The 22052-nt window shown below is 42.6% G+C and overlaps 2 protein-coding genes across 2 annotated transcripts in view; both read left to right on the top strand.

Annotated features, from left to right (window-relative positions):
• The first annotated feature begins 2021 nt into the window (after window positions 1-2021).
• LOC123507812 (innexin inx2-like) lies at window positions 2022-12971 on the top strand. The gene is made up of 6 exons (XM_045261021.1): window positions 2022-2917; window positions 5491-6089; window positions 8175-8416; window positions 8801-9022; window positions 11214-11389; window positions 11709-12971. The coding sequence occupies exons 2-6, from the start codon at window positions 5721-5723 to the stop codon at window positions 11786-11788; spliced, it is 1089 nt and encodes a 362-aa protein (XP_045116956.1). The 5' UTR covers window positions 2022-2917; window positions 5491-5720; the 3' UTR covers window positions 11789-12971.
• Window positions 12972-19599: 6628 nt separating this feature from the next.
• Window positions 19600-22052, top strand: part of LOC123507813 (innexin inx2-like) — a 3967-nt gene continuing 1514 nt past the window's right edge. The window contains exons 1-4 of the mRNA XM_045261022.1: window positions 19600-20078; window positions 20831-21072; window positions 21468-21689; window positions 21993-22052. The exon at window positions 21993-22052 is cut by the window's right edge and continues 116 nt beyond it. Of these exons, the coding sequence (XP_045116957.1) occupies window positions 19722-20078; window positions 20831-21072; window positions 21468-21689; window positions 21993-22052 (881 nt within the window). The 5' untranslated portion in view covers window positions 19600-19721. The remainder of the gene's footprint in view (window positions 20079-20830; window positions 21073-21467; window positions 21690-21992) is intronic.

The following is a 22052-nucleotide window of genomic DNA, read 5'->3' as shown; positions in this document are numbered from 1 at the left end:
ATGTAAGGATAATAACTGCATACATTTACTATTCATATTTAGATTCAATTATTTGTAGACCAAAAGTGTGTACAAAATTAATCACCTTTGAGAAATTATGACGTTACAGTCCATATTGAATAAACTACCTGTTATTATCAATGTGTGGAATTTATTTATGCTTTTTGATCATTATGATGGCACAGATGTGTGTGCATCAGCCTTCCCTAAAACCTTGAATGCTGTTGTCCTTTTACTGATAAACATATTTATTAATGTCATTTGTGTGAGTGATACATTCAATTTGTATCCACTTTTAGATTGGATGATCAGGAACCTACATTATGAGTTCTGGTAAAAGGAGATATTGATCAGGGTATTACAATTCACCTTGAGCATCATAAGAGTTCAGGAACACAGATGAATATATAGACCTTTATATGGTACAAGGAAAAGATCAGCATTCTATTTTTGTAATAGATGCTTTTAATACATGGCAGTTATGGCTTTCAACTAACCTATTAACACATTTGTTAACCACCAACTCACTAATGTAAGGATGGTTTGTTTGTTCAGTGTTACTATTAATGTGCTGTGGTGTGTGCTTGTCACTGCAATGCTGTGCCACCACCATGCACTGCTGCAGGAACACTGCCTCACTGCTGGCCTGGTGTTCTGACCACTTCACAGATTATCTTGTGTGTTATTGTATTGGGGCAGCTGGTGGATTGCTGTTCAGTGAGCTGAACAATGCCACACAAAAGTGTTGGGTGAACTACTGATGGTCCAGCAGTTTTCTTTTCCTCTATGACAGGGATGTATGTCTTGCTGCACACTGTCTAGGAAGAAGTCATCATGATCTCTGTCATAAAGGGCAGCTAAGACAATGAAGCAAGGAAACTGCTCTTCCTGCCAATTGTCTTTTCAGTTCTGTAATGAGACAAAGCATGGATGTCGTGTCTGAACTATTCATCTTTCAGAAGTGTCTTGGTCAGATAAACAGTGTCTTTCTCTACATCAGGTTGTTATGTTAAAAAGGAGATAGTCAACATGCAGATTCTTATGATTCTTTTGCAAAGTGTAATTATTAAGTTAAGGGTCAGGCCGGTTGTCTTGTGACTGGTGGAGGAGGCTGGTACATAAGGCCTCTGCTGTTGTGCATTTTCTCATTTCTTATTTACAGAAACTATAGTAAAGTGCAGATGTGCAGAGTAAAAAAAAATTGAGTTATTATGCAAAGATTATTCATAATAAGGGAGGAAGGGACACATCATTACTGTTATCTCTTCCTTTGAAGGTTTGTAAAGTGAGTACCACTGCATGTTATTAATGTGTGTATCTGTCAGGCTGATGGCCACTTAGAAAATTAAGGTAACCGCGACATGGCACCATCTCATCACAAAAGGACTGCAGATAATGTGATGTCTAAATTAGGACCTAAAGGTCTGTTGTATCTTGAAATCCGAAATCCATGCTCATCATGTTTGCCCCTTTGCAATACATTGGGAAGGCAGGAGCTGTATAGTGTGATCGGAGCTGCTACTCCATGTGTTGTTCTCCACTATCGGATGAATGAATGAAATTGCTGATTGCTATCGAGGCAAGAAAACTGCCGAATTAAGCCTCATTGATTTATTCGTGGTGAATTCATACCCAAGAAGTTTTAGTTGAAGCTATACTTAAGTTATGGCAAGAATAGTTATCCATTACTAAGTAGGGAAATCAGGCCAAGCATCCAAGCGCGTGCAGGACAGCTATTTAAGCTTCATGCATTTTTCTTTCATCATTGTATAATTTAACGATATATTTGGGCGGTGTAGGCTACATACGTGTAACTAAAAATGACGAGAAAACGAGGAAAGCTGCTGCGGAAGACATAGAATAAGGTACTACAGTATGTCAAGGACTGCGAAGTGTGTAAGGGGCATTATATATATATATATATATATATATATATATATATATATATATATATATATATATATATATATATATAAAATAAGGTGAATGAGTGACTGATAATATTAATAGCCTATAGTTAATTTGTGCATAGTGCACCTACTGTTTTACATTACAGTGATGTCAATGAAACTGCTGCATGTTGCACCTTATTTGATGTAAATATTTTGGATCTACTTTTCTTTATGGAAAGTGTCATGCCGAGAGCTCTGAGGGGTTATCATGTTACTCCCGGATGTCACGGCCTGGTGTGGCTGACGGCATTGGTTGTTGTAAAATATCTAACATTGACGTGTCACCTCCCAGTTGGCATCTCCTGATCGTGATGCTGCAAGTACTACTTTCAGGAGAGAGAGAGAGAGAGAGAGAGAGAGAGCGGCAGGAGCCACTACACTGGCCTTATTCCCTAGGAATGCCATGTTAATTATTATCTGAGGCCGTGATCTATTCAAGAAAACTGTAATCCTATTATAGAATGCCTATTATATTCCGTATGTTGCAAGCAAGGAAGTGAGCCACATTCTACAGACACTTACTACAACGCACTTGAAGAGATATCAGTAACTTCATTATTCTATAGAACTCTATACCGCAAGAGTAGAAAAGTACAATGACAATGACGTGTACTACGCAACACGAACAACCTCACTCTATCAGACGATTAGTATAATATTTACCGTAGTACGGTACTAGCGATCGAGTGAGTTAGTGACTTTCGAGGATCGTGCTTGTGAATGACTGCTATAGGTCTTCGACCGGTCGCCATCTTGAAATATTTTGAATTTGCAAATTGTATGAAAACAGATATGAACGAAAAAAAAAAAAATGTCTACACCATTTTGTTCCCGCCCATCGCCACATTTCAGCTTTAGGTGCAGTCATGGTGCGTGCGCCGCCCCAGTGAACATCCTGTGAGCATGTCCATCCATGCGAAGCTACGCGGCCGCCCCGCCGCTGGCTGCTGCTGCTGCTGCTTCAGGTGAACCATGGAGGTTCTTGGCCAAGGCAAAGATAATGAGCAAGAGAGGTTTCCGGCGAGGGAAATTCTTTACCTGGAACTTTTAGTGAGATAATCTTTACTTTTTCACAACTGTGGTAGAAGTCAAAACTGACGTAATAAATCCGAGATAACTAAAAAAGATAAGAAGCAAGGGACGTCCCATGTCTACTCCCTGCTGCACACACTGTCTACATTCGGTGCATTACGTGATAACCCTGAGGCCGGGCGCAACAGGGCGGGGCTGATGAAAGGTCGCCAGGTGCGCGGGCCGCACGACTCTCACTGGCCCAAGCCCACCGTGCCTCACCAACACGGCAGGGTTGCCAGGTCCCGCAATATTTCATTGGCTGCTGTGCTCATGATTTTTGGCATTTTATGGCAATTTTTTTTTCGAAAATGGCAGAGTTTATGGCACTTATCAAGGGAAAGAGAAAATTAAAATAAAAAATTACAATCCTTTATTTAAAATAAATATTAAATCTTTTCAAATTATAAAAAAAAAAACTTTACCTGTTTAAAAGCGATAATCCTTTATTGAAAATAATGCTACTGTTTTGGGCTGATATTAACACACACACACACACACACACACACACACACACACACACACACTTATTCCTGCAAAATTTCAGAAATTAATTCAACATCATCAAATGTATCAGCATCATCTTCATTTGTATCATGTGCATACATACTTGAATTGAATCTATTTACCATCTCTTCTGTTACAACAAAATCCTTGCAACAAAAATTATTCAACATCAGGTGTGATCTAATCATCAAAATGCTTTTTAATAACTTGTGCCCCATCTTATTTCTTACCTTAGTCTTTGCAAGGGTAGCCTGACTAAAAACTCTCTCAACATATGCATTTGAAATAGGTAGGCATAACTTATCTAAGACTAATTTTGCCAAAGTTCTGAAGCAGCACGTACCTGTTGCATTCTTAAAGTTATAAACATTACACCAAAAATACGCGAATGACGCGATACGGGTATGATTTTTGGTTCCAGTCATATACACGCAATTGTAATTTTTGGCATTTCATGGCAACTCTGCGACAAAGATTGGCATTTTTATGGCACCATTATACTACTGCCAAAGAAAAAAGGCATATTTTCGAAAAATGTTAAATTTATGGCAAAAAATGCCATTTTTGGCACGTTCTGGCAACCCTGCAACACGGTGGTAAAAGTGCCTTGCAGGGAAGTGGGTTACTTTAAGAGAGAGAGAGAGAGAGAGAGAGAGAGAGAGAGAGAGAGAGAGAGCGGTTGCACTTAGTACGTTAGCCAAAGCCTGACAAACGTAAAATTACGACGACTATGAATACTAAAGAGAAAAAAAGAAACCTACAAATTGGCAAAACTCACCAATAATCACATTAGGTAGACTAGAATAGGAGCAATCTTTCTTAATGTAAAGAGTGTTCGAGTCATTACAGCATTACAACCACTGCTACACAGCAGGACAAAGACCAACTTTCTTTTCGCCTCTCTCGGCGACAGTTTCGAAAAAGTTAATTCAGTCCATCATCTACCGTAGCATGCACTGCACTATATACCGATTTATCATCCAAAGAATGCAGTCAAACTCAACCGTTGCGAACACGCCTCAAGAAGAGTTGGTGAATTTTAAAGGGCTGCGCCGCTGATGGGCGGGAGGGAGGGAAGGGGTTGTGGGTGGTGACATGGTGGGGGAGAGTAAGTGGGCGGGGCCTGCCATGCACGGGTCAACAACTGACTGAAAGTTTCCCCTGCTGGCACGTACAATGTGGTAACTGGCCCTCTCTTTACTCAACTATGACATCAAGTTTTGTAATATATATGCGGTTGTATACCTAAAGCGGTGTTTGTGGCTTTTAATACCTTCCCAAAATATACAAGATTAATAATTGATTTACCAGACTTTTCAACTTATTATTTCATTAACAAAGGACATACACCAATAAATAATACGAATGTGATATGATTGAAGCAGCCAAGCTGTTTATCTAGAAAGAAGATAATGATAATGAGCTGGTAGCATAATGTGGGTGGCCGATTTTAGCAGTGTTCATGTTTAGCGGGAAATAATGAGTGTGTGCGGATAAGTTCTGTCTGCTGCATTTAAGTTATCCGCGTAGGAGTGGGCAGGGCGGGGAGGAGCAGGCCAGCAGCGGGACAGCGGCGACTTGGCTACGTGAGCTTTCCCGCCGCCAATATTGCCACCCGCTGCCAGATGTTAACATTTCCTTGTCTTATCATTCCCGCCTAGCTCTTCTTCCGAGATAAGGGGAATCACGGATGTTTCACAACGCTTCATTATCCCCGTTCGTGAGGGTGACCGAGGCACCTACAGTTGTATATTAAATAAGGACTCCCGGCGACAGGTGACTCTACCCTGTTGACCCTCAAAGCCACCTCCCTCCCCGCCAAGCCCCGCCACCACCCATCCACCCACCAGCACCACACCTTCATTACAATTACTTGCATTCACCATATTCCTCACATACAGGTGCACAAACAGTAAACATCCTTCTATAGTCATCAATAACCACTTGGTGTGAATTACAGCAAGATTAATGTGGGCACTTTCCGCCTCTCCCACCGCCGCCGCCGCCATGAAGTGATGCCCCGCGTTCCTTGTTTTCCGGAACGGGCCGGTCTGGTGGGCGGCGCGAGGCTAGCCCGCTGATCAGCCGGGAGTGTGGCGTCAGCACCCGCAGGGACTAGTAGTGCTGCGCTGCGACTCGTTACTGAGTGAACTCTTGCTGGTGCTGTGAGTGAAGACAACACCCGGCAAAATGTATGACGTGTTCGGCTCGATACGCGGTCTACTAAAGATCGACAGCGTTAGTATCGACAACAATATATTCCGGTTACACTACAAGGGCACCATGTTCATCCTGGTGGCCTTCAGCTTGCTCATCACGCAGAAACAATACTTCGGCGACCCCATCGACTGCATTGTGGAGGGCGTGAGGGCAGACATCATGGACACCTACTGCTGGATCCACTCCACCTACACCATCCCTGCTCTCACCGGGGCAGAGCTGGGCGTCGTGGTACCTCACCCGGGCATCTCCAACCCTAACCTCCACGGGCAGGACAATGAACACGAAACCAGGCACCACAAGTACTACCAGTGGGTCACGCTGTTCCTCTACCTGCAGGTCAGTATACCACACCGCCACTTGTGCATGCTGTGTTATGTCCATCAATAAAACAAGCTACGGAATTACTTGAATGGAAGCTCAGACCACTCAAATTCGTTACGAGCATCGGTAATTAGGTGGGCGCCGCATTTCTACTAGTGCCACTTCCCGATACCTGTTTGACCACTTATATCATTGACTTTATAACTTGTGCTATGGGGAGCGGGCCACGAGAGTGAACACTTCAGGAAAATGATGCGGTGTGTGGAGCAGATGCATTTAGCTGTTACTGCCATTATGTAACCTCAATTTGAAGTACCACATAGGAAAAGTAGTTAAGGAAGAACAGTTGAGTAGTATTATACAAGTACAGTGTGTTTGTGATGTGACTAGAGCGGTGGTTGAAGCAGGGAAAGTGGCGTCGCCTTGTTAGGACTGACGGTGGGAGTGCGTGCATTCAGATCACTCGCGTTTGAACGAAGGCAACGCTGCCGCTAACCATCCATGATAATAAGAATCCTATGTTTGGTAAGTGTATCAATGAGAATCTAAAGAGTACTACAAGAAAGGTTCGGATCCACAAAACTATCCATGACTCGCGCCGCCCACCACCTGTTAGCGCCGCCCAAACAAAGCACACAGGAAGCACAGAAGGGCGTACGCCACCCATATGCTCCTTTGAAATACTAATACTCGTACTAGCATTATTATTTGTAGGAGGAGGAGCTTGAGAGAGGAAGAAATGGAAGGTGGAAGGAAGAGGTAGTAGTAGGTGTAGTTATTGTTGTGGTAGTGGTAGGCGAAGATGGAAGGAAAAAAAATAGTAGTAGTAGGAGGAGGAGGATGGAAGAAAAAAATATCGTAGGAGGAGGAAGAAAATGAGAAAAAGTAGTAGTAGGGTTTGTATCATCACTGTTCTTGTCTCTTAGAATGTGTTGAGGAATGCAATATTTCCCTCCATCGTTGTTTGTGCGTTATGTATTCAGTGAACGTTAATCTGCCTGACTGAACCTGAACGTCGCTCTGTGCAATTTCCCGTCTTACCACTTATTTTATTTATTATTTTTCTATTTATTTATTGTATGGGTGATTGGTTACTCTGCCCTCAGTCCTACCACGCCTTCAGCTTTCCCCAATAATTTTTCCGGTAATACAGTTAATTACTTAATTTACCTCTGATTTATTTATTTATCGTTTTTTTTACTCCCAAGATTTCGGTTCCTATTGCTTTTTTTTTTTTTTTAACTCTTTTAGTACAGTATTTTTTTTAAGGTTTCTGTTGCTACACCTTCAGTTCATTATAAATTCTGTGCCTTCCTGATGTATGTTAATACTGCAACGCCACTCTTCTCTACCGTTAAGCGCTCCATGACCCTGGCAGTTCAACGACAGTAAGGCATTGACCATAATATTACCCCGATTAACCCTTCAATACTGGGACACATTTTAACCTTGAAATTTGTGTACGATTAGACTATTTTATTGACATTAGGAAGGGTCTATAGTCAGAAGATTAATGGCCACAGTCTTCACTATTTTAATCCCCCACATAAATTCCTGAAGTTGTATAAAATCACCAAATAGTAAGCACAATCAATATGGAAACGCGTCGTGGTACTCGGGGTTAAATGTTGCGCGCAAATTTGGTCTAACATCTGTGGCGGCAATCACTCCGGTTCAATACGATTGTGCTACATTTCCTCCCTTCCTCACGTCATTTTGATCATTTACCATGCCTAAACGTCTGAGTGTTACAAGTTGAGTATATAATTTGGCAACAAAAATTAAAACATCATCCGTGAGACAGCGTACCTTTAAGTAAATACGTAATTACATTTAAGATTATCAGGGCGGTGTTATCTGGCTTGTTTTGTCGGTGATGGAAGGGGAAGTGATAAGGAACCGACGGTGAGGAAGGAGTAGCTACAGGGATGGGACTGATAGATAGGCGGGTAGATAGGCAATCATGAGGAAGAGAGAGAGGCAGTGTGGCATCCCTATTAGCAAGGCTGATGATGTTAGTGTAGCCTTGTGTGGTGAGCCTTGTAGTAGAGGAAGGACTCGTTTTGCTTACTGATCGTTTGTTTTGTTATGTGATTCCAGGCCATTATGTTCTACGTGCCGCGCTACTTGTGGAAGATCTGGGAGGGTGGCAAGGTGGAGATGCTCGTGATGCAGCTGAACACTCCCATCCTGGACGATGACGTGAAGAGAGAACGCAAGGCCATGTTGGTGGATTACTTCAGCCTCAACCTTCACAATCATAACTTCTACGCCTTCAGATTCTTTGCCTGCGAGCTGCTCAACTTCATCAACGTCATTGGCCAGATCTACTTCACTGACAAGTAAGAGAGAGAGAGAGAGAGAGAGAGAGAGAGAGAGAGAGAGAGAGGGAGAGGGGGGGGGAGGGTCTTGGACAAAACAAACAGGCCTGTACTGCATTTTAAAAGGCTTTGACCACACAAGTAATGTTTCTAAGGCAACATTGGTAATTTTTAGAGAGAGAGAGAGAGAGAGAATTTTTTTTAGTTTTACAATAGGGAAGGAAAGGGACGAAAAAAAAAAATGACACCACCTCCACTTATATTCTAAGAAGTACCTTTCCAGAGATTACAGTGAGGCATGAATAAGGTTTCCAAGAGGCACTGTGATGATTTGTTGTGAGTGTAGGCGGTGAAAGATGAAGGCTGCGGCAATAATGACCCGTGTGTGTGTGTTTGTGTCTACAGGTTCCTGGGCTATGAGTTCACCACGTACGGAACTCGAGTCATAGAATTCAGCGAGCAGGAGTTAGGTACCCGCCACGACCCGATGGACGAGGTGTTCCCTAAGGTGGCCAAGTGCACCTTCCACAAGTACGGAGCTTCGGGCTCCATCGAGAGGCATGACGGTCTGTGTGTCTTGCCGCTCAACATCTTCAACGAAAAGATCTACATTTTCCTCTGGTTCTGGTGAGTGTTACGATGCTTTGTCATGCTTTGTGGTACTATTTGTTTGGGTCATGCATAATTACAGCTGGTGTTTCTTTGTTTTCCTCCATCTTTTTATCTCTCCTACCTCTCCTCCCAAACTCTATTTCTCCCATCTCTTGTTCTTACTCCTGCAGTTTTTTTTTTTTTTTTTTTTTTTTTGTTGCTTTGTGGTACTGTTTGTTTGGGTCTTATGCATAGTTACATCTATTTTTTTCCTCCATCTCTTATTTCATCTCCCTCTCCTAACTTTATTTCTGTCACCTCTTCTTACTCCTACAGTGCTTTGTTTTGGTATTCTTTGGGTCTTCACAAGTTACAGCTATTTTATCTTTGTTTTTCTCTATCTCCTATTTCTTCCACTCTTCCTCCCATCTCTATTTCTCCCACCTCTTCTTACTCCTATAGTGTTTTGTTTTGGTGCTTTGTGTTAGTTTGTTTATGTCTTATGAACTATTTATTTTTTCTTTGTTTTCCTTTATCTCTTATTTCTCCTAGTCTACCTCTCCTCCCAACTATTTCTTCTCCTCCTCCTCCTCCCATCTCTTCTTACTCCCCACAGTGCTTTGTTTTAGTGGTTTGTGGTACTGTTTGTTAGAAGCTCAAGTTACGCCTATTATTTCTGTCTTCCCCGAGCTCTAACTTCTCTTATTCTCTCCTCCAACTCTTCTTCCTACTCCTATTTTTTTTTCTTTATCATCTTCTTTTTTCCCTATTCAAACTCTTTTTCCTACTCACTTTTTTCACCTTTTATGTCAACAACTTTTCAAACTCTTCTTCCTGCTAATTTTCTTTTTTCTCTCGTCTCCTATCCTCCTCAAATTATTCTTCCTACCTATGCTCCTTATTTTTCTTTACCTTCCTCCTCTTATGTCTCTTTATCCCTCCTCAAACTCTTTTTTTTTTTTTTTTTTTTTTTTCAGTGTCCTTATTTTCTTACGTCTCCTCTTCACCTTTTTTTCCTGCTCCTCCAGCTCTTCTCCTTACTCCTACTTTTCTTCCTTTTATCCCTACATACTTCTCATCTTCCTACACCACCATACTTCCTCCTCTTCCTACACCACCATACTTCCTCCTCTTCCTCGTCCTCTTCTACTACCACTACAATTTCAACTGTCATTCAACTTTTGCCGCGTCTCACCACACCACGGACACATCTGACGGCTTTTTTGGGGTAACGTTCATTTCTCTCATCCCTTCACATTGCGTAAACTTTTTTTTATCGCTTTCCCATTAGCGGTCCTGTAGCGGACAACTTTTTGTATGTACTGGCGAGTCTTTTAACGGGCATGTAGCTGTGTGATGCATCCTCTTTTTTTAATATTTTTATTTTATGTCAATGGAAACTTTTTTTTTTTCCCTTCTTTTCACAATACGGTTACTGGTTTTGCTACTATAATAAAAGTGCGTGTGTTCTGCACTAACCAGCGCGTCTCCAGGATTTTTCTTTGTTTTTCTTTTATCTGTCTATCTACATTGGCGTTTTTCTTCCCTTTTTTTTCTTTTTCCATTTATTCTTCTGTTCATATAGGGTTCCTACTTTTTACCTATGTAACAAGAGCGCGTGTGTATTGTTCTACTACTAAAAAGAGCGTGTCTCCAGGATTTTTACTCTTCTATTCATAAAGAACGCACGTGTGATATTCTACGTGCGTGCGTGTGTATACAGGATTTTTTTCTTTTATCCGTCAATATAAACTGGCATTCTTTTTTTTTCTTAATCTTTCCCTTTCTTCTGTTCATACTACTCTTCCTACTTTTGCCATTGTTAATAAAAACGCGTGTGTTGTTTTGTCACTAACAAGAGCGTATGTGTGTGGCTTCAGGCTTTTTACTCTTCACCCTTCAGTTCATAATTTGCCACTGTTAATAAGAGCTTGCGTGTGTTCTACCACTTAAAGAGCCCTCGTTTGATATTCAACCACTTAAAGAGCGCTCGTTTGATATTCTACCACTTAAAGAGCCCTCGTTTGGTATTCTACCACTTAAAAGAGTCCTCGTTTGATATTCTACCACTAAAAAGCGCGCGTGTGTATGTAGGATGTTTTCTTTTATCCGTCAATGTAAGCTGGCATTTTTTCCTTTTTTTATTTATATCTTTCCCTTTCTCTCCTGTTCATACTACGCTTCTTTTGCCACTGTTAATAAGAGCGCGTGTGTGTGTGTCCCTCAGGTTTATCATCGTGGCTGTGGTGTCCGGGGTGGGTCTGCTGTACCGCCTGGCCACTTTCACTCCCGCCTTCCGCCAGATCTTGCTGAGGACTCGCTCCCGCCTCGCCTCCTCTGACAATGTGGAGGCCATCTCGCGCAAGTGCCAGATCGGTGACTGGTTTGTGCTTTACCAGTTAGGTGAGTAATACTGATTGGGTCATTAGTGGTGCTTTTATTGGTTCATTTACTGTTATTTTTACGCGGAAATTAGGTGAGGCTAGATTGCGGCTTAAAAATAGAGTAGTTTTGATTTCTGCTTTTTCCTTGATGTGATTATTGTATTTTTTTCCTAGTTGAGACTAAATTTTGGCTTAAAAAATAGGAAGGTTGATTAATTTCTGTCTTTTCCTGGTGTGATTTTAACTTTTCTGAAATTGTCACTTAAACAAGGAGGGAATGTGATTACTTTTCCTTGGACTTAACATTATTTTCCTCTTCTTTTCTCTTTCCTGTCCAGCCAAGAACATGGACCCTCTGATTTACAAAGAGTTCATCACTGACCTGGCCAACAAGCTCCAAGGAAAGGGCCCGGTCTAAGCCTCGCCCTTCATCACAAGTGCCACCAATGGAACAGCACAAGTGAACGGTGTTGAGTTATGCTGACCATGACAACTAAGTGGACGGAATATGATAAAACTCACTCTTAGGATGCTATTCAAATTGGTTCTTTTTTAGTGTTAATTTTATTATTATTCTTGCTGTGGCTGCTGTTTGATAAGTGTATTTATATGGACCTTTGTTCCTACATTAGGACACTTTTTTGTACTAATGCTCGTTTTAAAGTTATTCTCAGTAGAGCAGGGGTAAGGAAGTAAAAGAGGGAGTGAGGTGCTAGGTGAATGGAGGGGCCAGTACACCAGTGGTAGGGGAGGGGAGGGACGCCATGGGGTAATGATGCATGGGGGTCATACAAATCTCATAACAAAGAAAAGCAAGTAGTGTCGCTAAGGTCAACAAGAGTAGCGTAGCCAGTAGTGTGCGGGGGGTGGTACTGAACACACCTAACACTGGCCCTCTCCATTCGCTGCAGTGGCGCGGGAAGGGTTGTCTTTAATGACGGGAAGCAAGCAAATCACACAGTGCGCCGTGTAACAACTGCTGGACGTCAGTGAGTCTTGTGCTCAAAACTTTTATCTATCTTCAATTTATTTTATGTTTTCCATCTGTTATAGCTTAGGTGTGTTCATGATCCATTTTTACCAGTCTTCCAGCATGTATAAACAATGCATTTCCACTAGTTTAGCCTCTGTCGTACCCTGCTGGGGAGTTCGTGTGGGCGGAAGCATTATCTGTAGCGTTTCTTCGGGTGTTACTGCCGCCACGAACCGAGGAGCACTGCGAGGTATGGCACGAGGCTAGTTAAGTCATCCGCTACTTGTAATGATGTGACTGAACCTTTGATTGACTTAACGTTAGAAGCTGGAGGTATTTTCTACTTATTTTGGTAAGAGCAGCTTGTAAGTTTTGTGTAAGGAAGTATTTCTGTACGACATTGCTTGGACTAAGAGAAGAAATTACTCACAGGATGCATGTAAATTATGTCCCTTTTTTTGTTTAGATTGTTACTGTACGTGTCATTTATGTAATGAGTGTTTGTCAGTTAAGGCAGTTAGTTGATGTTGATAAGCGTCGGTGCCTACGAACGCCAAGCCAAGGAGGGAAGGAAGGTGCTGCAGCTGTGAACACGTGTATGAATGAGTAATAAAAATGTATATTGTCAGTTCCGTGTCTCACTCATCCCAAGTACTACGCCATGAAGTGCCGTGGAGGAAAGGAGGGAGGCTTGAACACGTGGTAAGAACATTAACCAGGGTGGGAGGAAGCAATGAATAATTAATAAAATACTGAAGAGCAGCCATGTGAAAGAGAAATCAAGGTTTGTATACATGAAGGGGATGAAAATAGACCATCAAACACTACATGGGAATAAGTTTGCATGTAAATATCAAAGTAACCAGCAAAACGGGAGCAGAATTACAATATTGTCCGATTAGTAGCAGCTTCGAAGAAAAATGAAATAGAGAGAGAGAGAGAGAGCAGCCTGTAAAGCGCGCACAAAAAAAAAAAAAAAAAAAAAGGCACAGGAAAGGAGACAACCGGACGCACACACACTAGACAACAAAGAGCATATTGCGCGCGTAAACAAACAAACAAACACACACGCGAGTCCCGGGCGAGGCAGATGGGCAAGCCTCTTAATGTGTGGCCCCTGTTCAGCTAGCAGTAAATAGGTACGGGATGTAACTCGAGGGGTTGTGGCCTCGCTTTCCCGGTGTGTGGAGTGTGCTGTCTCAGTTCTACCCGAAGATCGGTCTATGAGCTCTGAGCTCGCTCCGTAATGGGGAAGACTGGCTGGGTGACCAGCAGACAACCGAGGTGAATTACACACACACACACACACACACACACACTGCATTAACATGGCAAGACGAAGCTGGATAATATCACGAAAATAAGAAAATAAAGAATACCAAGAAAACAGCACATGAGGATAAGGGAATGACGAAACAACGGGATGAAACCAAAGACGAGAGAGAGAGAGAGGGGGCGGGGGGACAGGGGCAGCTAGGGGTGACGCAGTGTACCCTCAATAATCAGATCATGATAGCCACTGTGGGTCATAACCTTGGCTTACACAATCACATCCAACACAGTCCGCCAGACCAGCCAGCCAACCCGCCTCTCTTATCTTAAATCCACCCCATATGAAAAGAGGAGGCTATGATTTGAGACACATTCTCCTAACAAGTAATGTTTAAGTTTAAGATAGGATTATACTGTCATTTTTAAAGAAATGTTACCTTTTTATGTCTGTTACACCTTATACTCGTATTCTTATCATACCTCATTTTATGTATATGAATGTATTGTTTAATCATGTGTTTTTCATTCTACTGTAATTACTGAATATTTATTGCAATTTGAGTAATAACCACATCTGTGGATAATATAATATCTGAATCTGAAATCTGAATCTGTTCATAGACCAGTGACGCATCGGTGACGTGTCTGGCTGTCCTTCAGTGTCACTCGTGTTTCCACCCACGCTCCGTCATAGTATCAGGTTGCATCTCCGTTCTCCGAAAATGAGTATTGTCGCTAACTGTTTTTAAAGTTTCTCTCTCTCTCTCTCTCACGGATGCCAGCCGAGTGGTGCGCATTTGTACTTAAGAATGCATAATTTCTTCTTAATCGTGTAGGAAGAGCGCAGGCAACAACAACAACAATAATAGCAATGAAAGCTCCCACTACTGTGCCGGCCCAATACAAAGACAAAAGCGTCCACCAAAGCAAGAGTATAAGTGTCTTGAAACTTTCCTTGATAGAGTTCACATCATAGGAAGGTGGAAATACAGAAGCAGGCAGGGAGTTCCAGAGTGTACCAGAAAAAGGGATGAATGACTGGGAATACTGATGAACTCCGGCATTAGAGAACTGGACAGGGTAATGGTGAGGGTAAGAAGAAAGTCTTGCACTTTGTGGCCGCATAAGGATGGGGGGAGAGATCCATTTAGCAAGATCAAGAGTAAATGAAAGGAAAATAGATGTAGATGATGACAATTTAGATGTGAAAGAGACTGAAACAATCAGATAAAGGAGAGAAGTTGGTAAGACTAAAAACTTTTGATTTCACCCTGCCTATATGAGCGGTAGGAGTGGAACTTATTTTCAGCCTGTTCTTCTTCATCAAAAAATACAGCAATCATTGTCAATTCAACGCCTGAAAATTTTGCCATCTTAAAAATAACTGATCTCAGACCGAACGGGTGTGAGACAATAGACGTCACTGAAGCGTCACGGATTACACTAACACTGAACTGACGCGGCACTGATAGGCAGCCTTTGTAAGTACTTGTAGATGGAATAGAACGTAAAGCACGGACAGAGAGGGAGCGACACGGCTGTATGTACAAATATTGGATTAGTGCCGTGTTAAGAAGACAAGAAGAAGAAAAGATGATGATGATGATAGACAAATAAAAATAAAAATAGAGAAAAGAAACCAAGAAAAAGAAAGAAAAACACATTATTCCAGAAAACAAAGTGAAAGAACCATACTTGAAGTGTGTGAGGACTATCTTGAGTGTTTTGGGTGTGCTAGAAGGTATTTTTGTGTGTATTTGGGTGTGTTAGAGGGTGTTTTTATGTGTGGATGTCTTAGAAGGCATTTTTTAGTGTGTTTGGGTATGCTAAAAGGTGTTTTTGTGAATAAATTAATCGAAAATAGTAGAAGATACCAACACAAACTTTAGCCCCTCGAGAAGCGGACACAAGGGCAGGAATCGATGCAGGGGAGAAAACAACAGATGTATGGGAGGTATGGGACATCTGGTTTCCTGTGATGGCCAGGCGAGGATCAATAAATCTTAACTGGAACCCTCTTAGCTGATGTCAATAATGGAGGGAGTCGTTCGCGCCAAAACTGGACTTACTACTTCTGCTTGAAACACGTCAGCCCCACACCTAGACTACTTTCAAAAGGCTGCAGCTGAAATAACACGAATTTATTTTTTTTAGAGTATTTCGTAAGTTCTGTGATAAAATGAGCATTCCCTCTCATTAGAACAGTCTTGAGAATCCATTCACTTGGAAACAGTCGTGGTGAGAGTACACAGCGTTTCACAACACCGCAGGAATGTCACAAAAGGTACGAAAACACAAGAAAGCATTGACTTTTGAGTAGAAGGCATTCATTGTGATCTACTTTGTACTCTATGCAGCGCAATATGGCCTTGTTATAGAAGCGACATTACTAAAACAACTTGTAAACTTCTTTCTTCGTAGTTTATACCCTGAGCAAAGAGATATACATAAACGCACCACGCCCCCTACCACTACACACAAACACATGAAAGACTCCGGAAGGGCAGTGCAAAACTATTAAAAGATAACAGCTAATTCTGGACAAGTGACTCAGTTCATACCCTGGAGAAACGTAAACATACACGCACCACGTCCTCATTCTCCCCCAACACACACACAAATGAAGCCTCCGGAAGGACCATGCAAAATTGTAAAAAAGATAACCAGCTATTTTTGGACAAGTGAAAGATGAACGAACAAGGAACTCGAGGAGAGATACAAGGACAATAAAATAGGGACGACTTTTCTTCCTGCTGCTATTTTGATTTATTGACTGACTGAGTGACTGACTGATTGTGGGGTTGGTTGACTGACTAACTGACTGGAAGGATGGCTGACTGACTTACTGATTGATTGACTGACTGACTGTCTCTCTGCTTGCCTGACTGACTGGAAGGAAGGTTGACTGACTGACTGAGGGGCTGGTTGACTGACTGGGAAGCTGGCTGACTGACTGACTGACTGGCTGTTTGGTGGTCACACTGGCATATTTTCAGTCAACTTTTTCCTTCAACTTTCTGCAAATCGACAGTTTCTAGAACGCGCCGTCACACACACACACACACACACACACACACACACACACACACACACACACACACACACACACACGACAGTAAACAACCACGGCTCCTCAGATGCATAGACGAGGAGTTGTAAGCTATAGGTTGTGAGTTGTGAGTTGTGAGTGAATGATAGACAAGACTAGGAAGAGAAGATATTTACCTGCAAGGGGACTGACAACTTAGTGGGCCTTTTTTTTTCGTTTTATGTTGCCCTGGGCTAGCTTTCCCCTCTTACATAAAAAAATCATGGTATTCAATGTGCAGAAGTACAGACACTAAGATTTTCCAGCAGTGTACTCATCTAGCGAGGCACACCACTCTCTCTCTCTCTCTCTCTCTCTCTCTCTCTCTCTCTCTCTCTCTCTCTCTCTCTCTCTCTCTCTCTCTCTCTCTCTCTCTCTCTCTCTCACTCACTCACTCACTCACTCACTCACTATCTCACGCACCCACTCACTCACTCACTCACTCACTGTTTGCTGGCCGTCATATACTCATAACTTATAATTATGGAAAGTGACATGAGAAACTTCAAACTAAGTGGGTTTTTATATTCTCCTTATGTTAAAACTCACTTAATTGCTTTTACCATAACTCTCTTTACACATTAGCATAGTTTTATATTGCAGACAATGGAATTTCCCTTGACGTGACAATGCGGACGGAAACGCACAACGGAACAACGCAAAAGTTAGAAATAGATAAAGAAAGGAAAAAAAAAAAAATACTCTTGTATGATAACCGACCGACTGACTGATTGACTGACTAACTGAAGCGACCAACTGACTGCTACGATTCTGGTGGAAACTTGGCGCTAGGAAGATAATAATTAACATTCATTCATTCCTCCCTCCATTATTCGTGTATTTACTTGCAAACTGTACATTCTCAAGGTCGACCTTCGCTGAATGGACCAGATAAGACCCCATCGTTAACGGCAGGTGAGTAAATACGCTTCCCTCACACCTGTGCAGAGAGAGAGAGAGAGAGAGAGAGAGAGAGAGAGAGAGAGAGAGAGAGAGAGAGAGAGAGAGAGAGAGAGAGAGAGAGAGAGAGAGTGTGTGTGTGTGTGTGTGTGTGTGTGTGTGTGTGTGTGTGTGTGTGTGTGTGTGTGTGTGTGTGTGTGTGTGTGTGTTGGTTTGTGGACACTATCGTTAAAAATTTTCCTCTGACTGGTTATGAGCATTCAGGAAAACAAACAAATAAATATAGCGTATTCGTATAATGAGTAAAATAAAAATAAAAAAGTAATATACACCACCACCACCACCACCACCACCACCAACAACACTTCTCGTCATCGTCGTCATCCTCCTCCTCCTTGTTCTTCCCGTTCTCTTCCTTCCTCCTCGTCCGTGCTGTCGTTCCTCTCCCAGTGAGTAAAGTGAAGCAGTAACGTCAGCCTTTCCTTTCTTTCTCCGGGAGGCTCTGGAATTCCCTACTCGCTTCTATCTTTCCCCATCCTGTGACTTAATCCCTTCAGTACCATGGCGCGTTTCTATGTTCATTCTAGTTACTATCTGGTGATTTTATACAGTTTCAGAAACTCATGTGGGGGATTAAAATGGTGAAGACTCTAGCTATTAATGTTCTGACCTCCATAGACTCTTTCTAATGTCAATAAAATGGTCCAATCGTACACAAATCTCAAGGTAAAAATGTGTCCCAGTGTTGAAGGGGTTAAATTCTTTCAAAATGGAGATCTCAAGACTCTTTTCAGTTTTGATTATTTCTTTTTGTGAGCCATCTTGTTTTCTTTCCTTTTATTTATTTTGGTCTGTGAATTGGCACCTCAGTGGGATTCTCTGGGTGTACATTTCTTTGTCTCCTTGGTCAATGTTCTTGCATCAAAACAAACATTTCATAGTGTATTCTTGTTTCTTTTCATTTCTGTGTCGTTTATTGAGAACAAGAGGCATGTCATTAACCTTCTGCTGTAGTCCTGGCGTTGGTGTCTTTGGGGCGCCCGTGTGGCAGGCTGAACGGTGGATTAAGTGCTGCATATTTTCTGGATCTTCGTCACGGATTCAGCTCTTCTTGGCCAGCATCTTACGATCTGGGTGGCTGCTCACATCACGTCCCTCCCACGCGTCAAGGTTGTAGGAGTAAAACGTGTTATTTAGCATCGTTTTCAGACAGTCTTCAGCCTTACACCAGGGTTACTCTTGAACAGGTTGTCATGGGAGTCACTGGAGGTTCTCAAGTGTGTTTTTATGATTCTAGGCTTTATAAAATGGAAGTTCTGAGCTAGGTGGTTTTGGTGATCTTGAGTTAGTGCAGTAGGTTGTAATGAAAGTTTGTTGGAGGTTCAAGGGGGGTTCGTGACTCTATGGGTACTTCAATGCGATGTAGTGGAAGTTAATGAGAGTTACAAGGGTTTTGTTTCATGTCTCTATGGTTCTAGTGATAGTTTTATAGCCATCTTTATATTCTTTCACACAACCATCTATATGTCTACGCTATTGATCTGTCTGTCTGCCTACCATGTACATTTCTTTTCATACAACCATCAAACTCTGCGTCTACTGGATTCATCCATCTGTTTCTAGGGGGCGGCAGCAGAAAGTGACGAAGTAAGAGTAGTAAAAAAACCTAATGGGGACAAGACGGAAAGGGGTGGGGCGTGAAGTGACAATTCTTGGTTCTGTTTTAACAATTTTTCTAAGTGTTATTACGTCACATCTTGGGTTTCACTGTCTTGGGGTGAGCTGCCAAGACGCGGGTAAAGTTCTAGTATTAGCGACAAGGGCGAGGCGGTATTTTGCGAGCCACTGACCTGGAGGTGCATGTGGGGTTGTCATCCGTGTACTGTGGCAGGATTTATCCGCCACAGCCACGGGGACGAAATCAATCATCAATCGTGGTTTTATTAATAAGTGAAAACTGAAAAGAGGATGCGTTTCCTGTGTGTGTATGTTCTGATGATACGTGGCTAGTACACCAGTCTGGAGTGAGCGTTTGTACCTCAGAGTAGTAGCACCACTCATAACTCGAAGGACCGCAGCACTAACTCGCCACCAAGGAGTCCCACAACCACCGCCACCATGTCGGACGTCTTCTCAGGAATCAAGCATTTGCTGCTGAAGACGGACGGAATCTCCATCGACAACAACAGCTTCAAGTTGCACTACAAGGCCACCACCTTTGTGCTCATCGCCAGCAGTCTCTTACTCACACAGAAACATTACTTCAGCGACCCCATAGACTGCCTGGAGGTGGGAAGTGTGGCCTCAGACGTCCTGGACACCTACTGCTGGATCACCGACGTGTACACGGTGCCATCCCTGTTAGACGGTAAAATCGGCAAGGATTTCGCTCACGAAGGCGTCGGGAAATCAAACCAAGGGGATAGAGATTACCACAAATACTACCAGTGGGTGACTCTCTTCGTCTTCTTCCAGGTGAGTTAAACCTTCTTAAATACACCTTAGGGATTACAGTGTCGGATTTGTATATAACCTAAAACAACCGAACCACCCACACTCACTCACTCACTCACTCATTCACGCTGGTCTGTCGCTCATTTACTATCCATATCATCTAACCTAACCTAACCTAACATAACTTGACCTCACCAGTCGTGTGCTGCTTGCCTATACTTTCCGCACCACCTGACCTAATGTAACGTAACGTACCTTAACCTGATGTTCTCTCAGGAGAAAGAGTCCAAAATTCACTGTGACTGATCTTTGAGCACGCCTCGAATTAACATTAACTCCACCAAGAAAAAATAATGAATAAATAATAAAGAAAGGAAGAGAGAGAAGGAAAAAAATATAGATAAATGAAAAGCAGATGGTCCGGAAATGGTAAATAGTAAAGTGGGTAATCATGACATTTGGTTGATAGTTTCACAGGCAGACACTGGAGCAAGACAAAGGCCACGAGACACACCACATCCCTCCACTTGGACTGTAGTTAGGAACACACTTATAATACGCATTTCTTTCTTGCAATTGTCATCTACCACACTGAATATTTGCACAACACGACCCAAGGAAAAAAAATATATAAAATCTGTCCCTCCAGTGTGTGTGTGTGTGTGTGTGTGTGTGTGTGTGTGTGTGTGTGTGTGTGTGTGTGTGTGTGTGTGTGTGTGTGTGTGTGTGTGTGTGTGTGTGTGTGTGTCTCACCGCTGCGTCACCTCCTGCAGGCACTCCTGTTCTACGTGCCTCGCTACATCTGGAAGATATGGGAGGGCGGCAAGGTGAAGATGCTGGTGTCGGAGCTGAACACGCCTATCGTGGACGAAGACGTGAAAAAGAAACGCCTGGATTTGATGGTTGACTACTTCAACATCAACCTGCACCAACACAAAGCCTACGCCATCAAGTACATCGTCTGCGAGATCCTCAACTTTGTCAACGTCATTCTACAAATATTCTTCACTGACTTGTAAGGAAGCTTTGTTGAGTTGAGTTGCGTTGAGTTGTTGGCCGGTAGTGTTGTCATAGGAAGAGCATTCCCTCGCGTGTCCCTCCTCAGTTTCTAGCTCTTCTGATTTCTCTTTCTCTCTCTCATTACACAGCACTCATATTGCTTTTGTTTACTCATTATATATATGTGATGGCTGGCTCAGATTATCTAGGGCACCGGCCAAGGGGTATAAACACATGCAAAGAATCTCCACTTAGGTGTCAGTCTCTAAGGGAAAAGTAAAAAGGAATAGTGCTGAATTGTAAAGGTGTCTTGTTAGCGTGAAATGTTTAAAGCAAGTCTCATCACTTAGTTGAGGAAGTAGAAGAAAAGACCTTGTCCTGAAGTAGAATTTCTCCTATTGTCTCCTGCAGGTTCCTTGGCTTTGAGTTCAGGAAATACGGGACAGACGTGTTGAATTTCACGGGTCAGGACATCGGGACGCGGCACGACCCCATGGACCGCGTGTTCCCCAAGGTGACTAACTGCATCTTCTACCAGATGGGTAGGTCGGGCAGCTTCGAGAAGGAAACCACTATGTGTGTCATGCCGCTCAACGTGCTCAACGAGAAAATATTCATCTTCCTCTGGTTCTGGTGAGTGTGTGTGTGTGTGTGTGTGTGTGTGTGTGTGTGTGTGTGTGTGTGTGTGTGTGTGTGTGTGTGTGTGTGTGTGTGTGTGTGTGTGTGTGTGTGTGTGTGGTGATTTGACCAAACTTAACCTAACCTAAACAGATCCAAACTAACCTGACCAAACGGAATATAAACCCAACCCAACCCAACCTAACTCTAACCTAACCTAACCTAACCTAACCCATCCCAACCCAACCTAACCTAATCCAACTTTAACCTCACTTCACCTCACCAACACCTGACCTACATAACTCCCATCTCGTGCAGGTACATCATCGTGGCCGTGTTGACTGGTCTGGGCCTTGTGTACCGCCTGGCCACGCTGTC

The sequence above is a fragment of the Portunus trituberculatus genome, chromosome 23 (assembly GCF_017591435.1).
Source record: "Portunus trituberculatus isolate SZX2019 chromosome 23, ASM1759143v1, whole genome shotgun sequence".
Lineage (NCBI taxonomy): Eukaryota > Metazoa > Arthropoda > Malacostraca > Decapoda > Portunidae > Portunus > Portunus trituberculatus.
The sequence above is the reverse complement of the archived record's forward strand: the minus strand, read 5'-3'. Positions and strand labels throughout refer to the sequence as shown.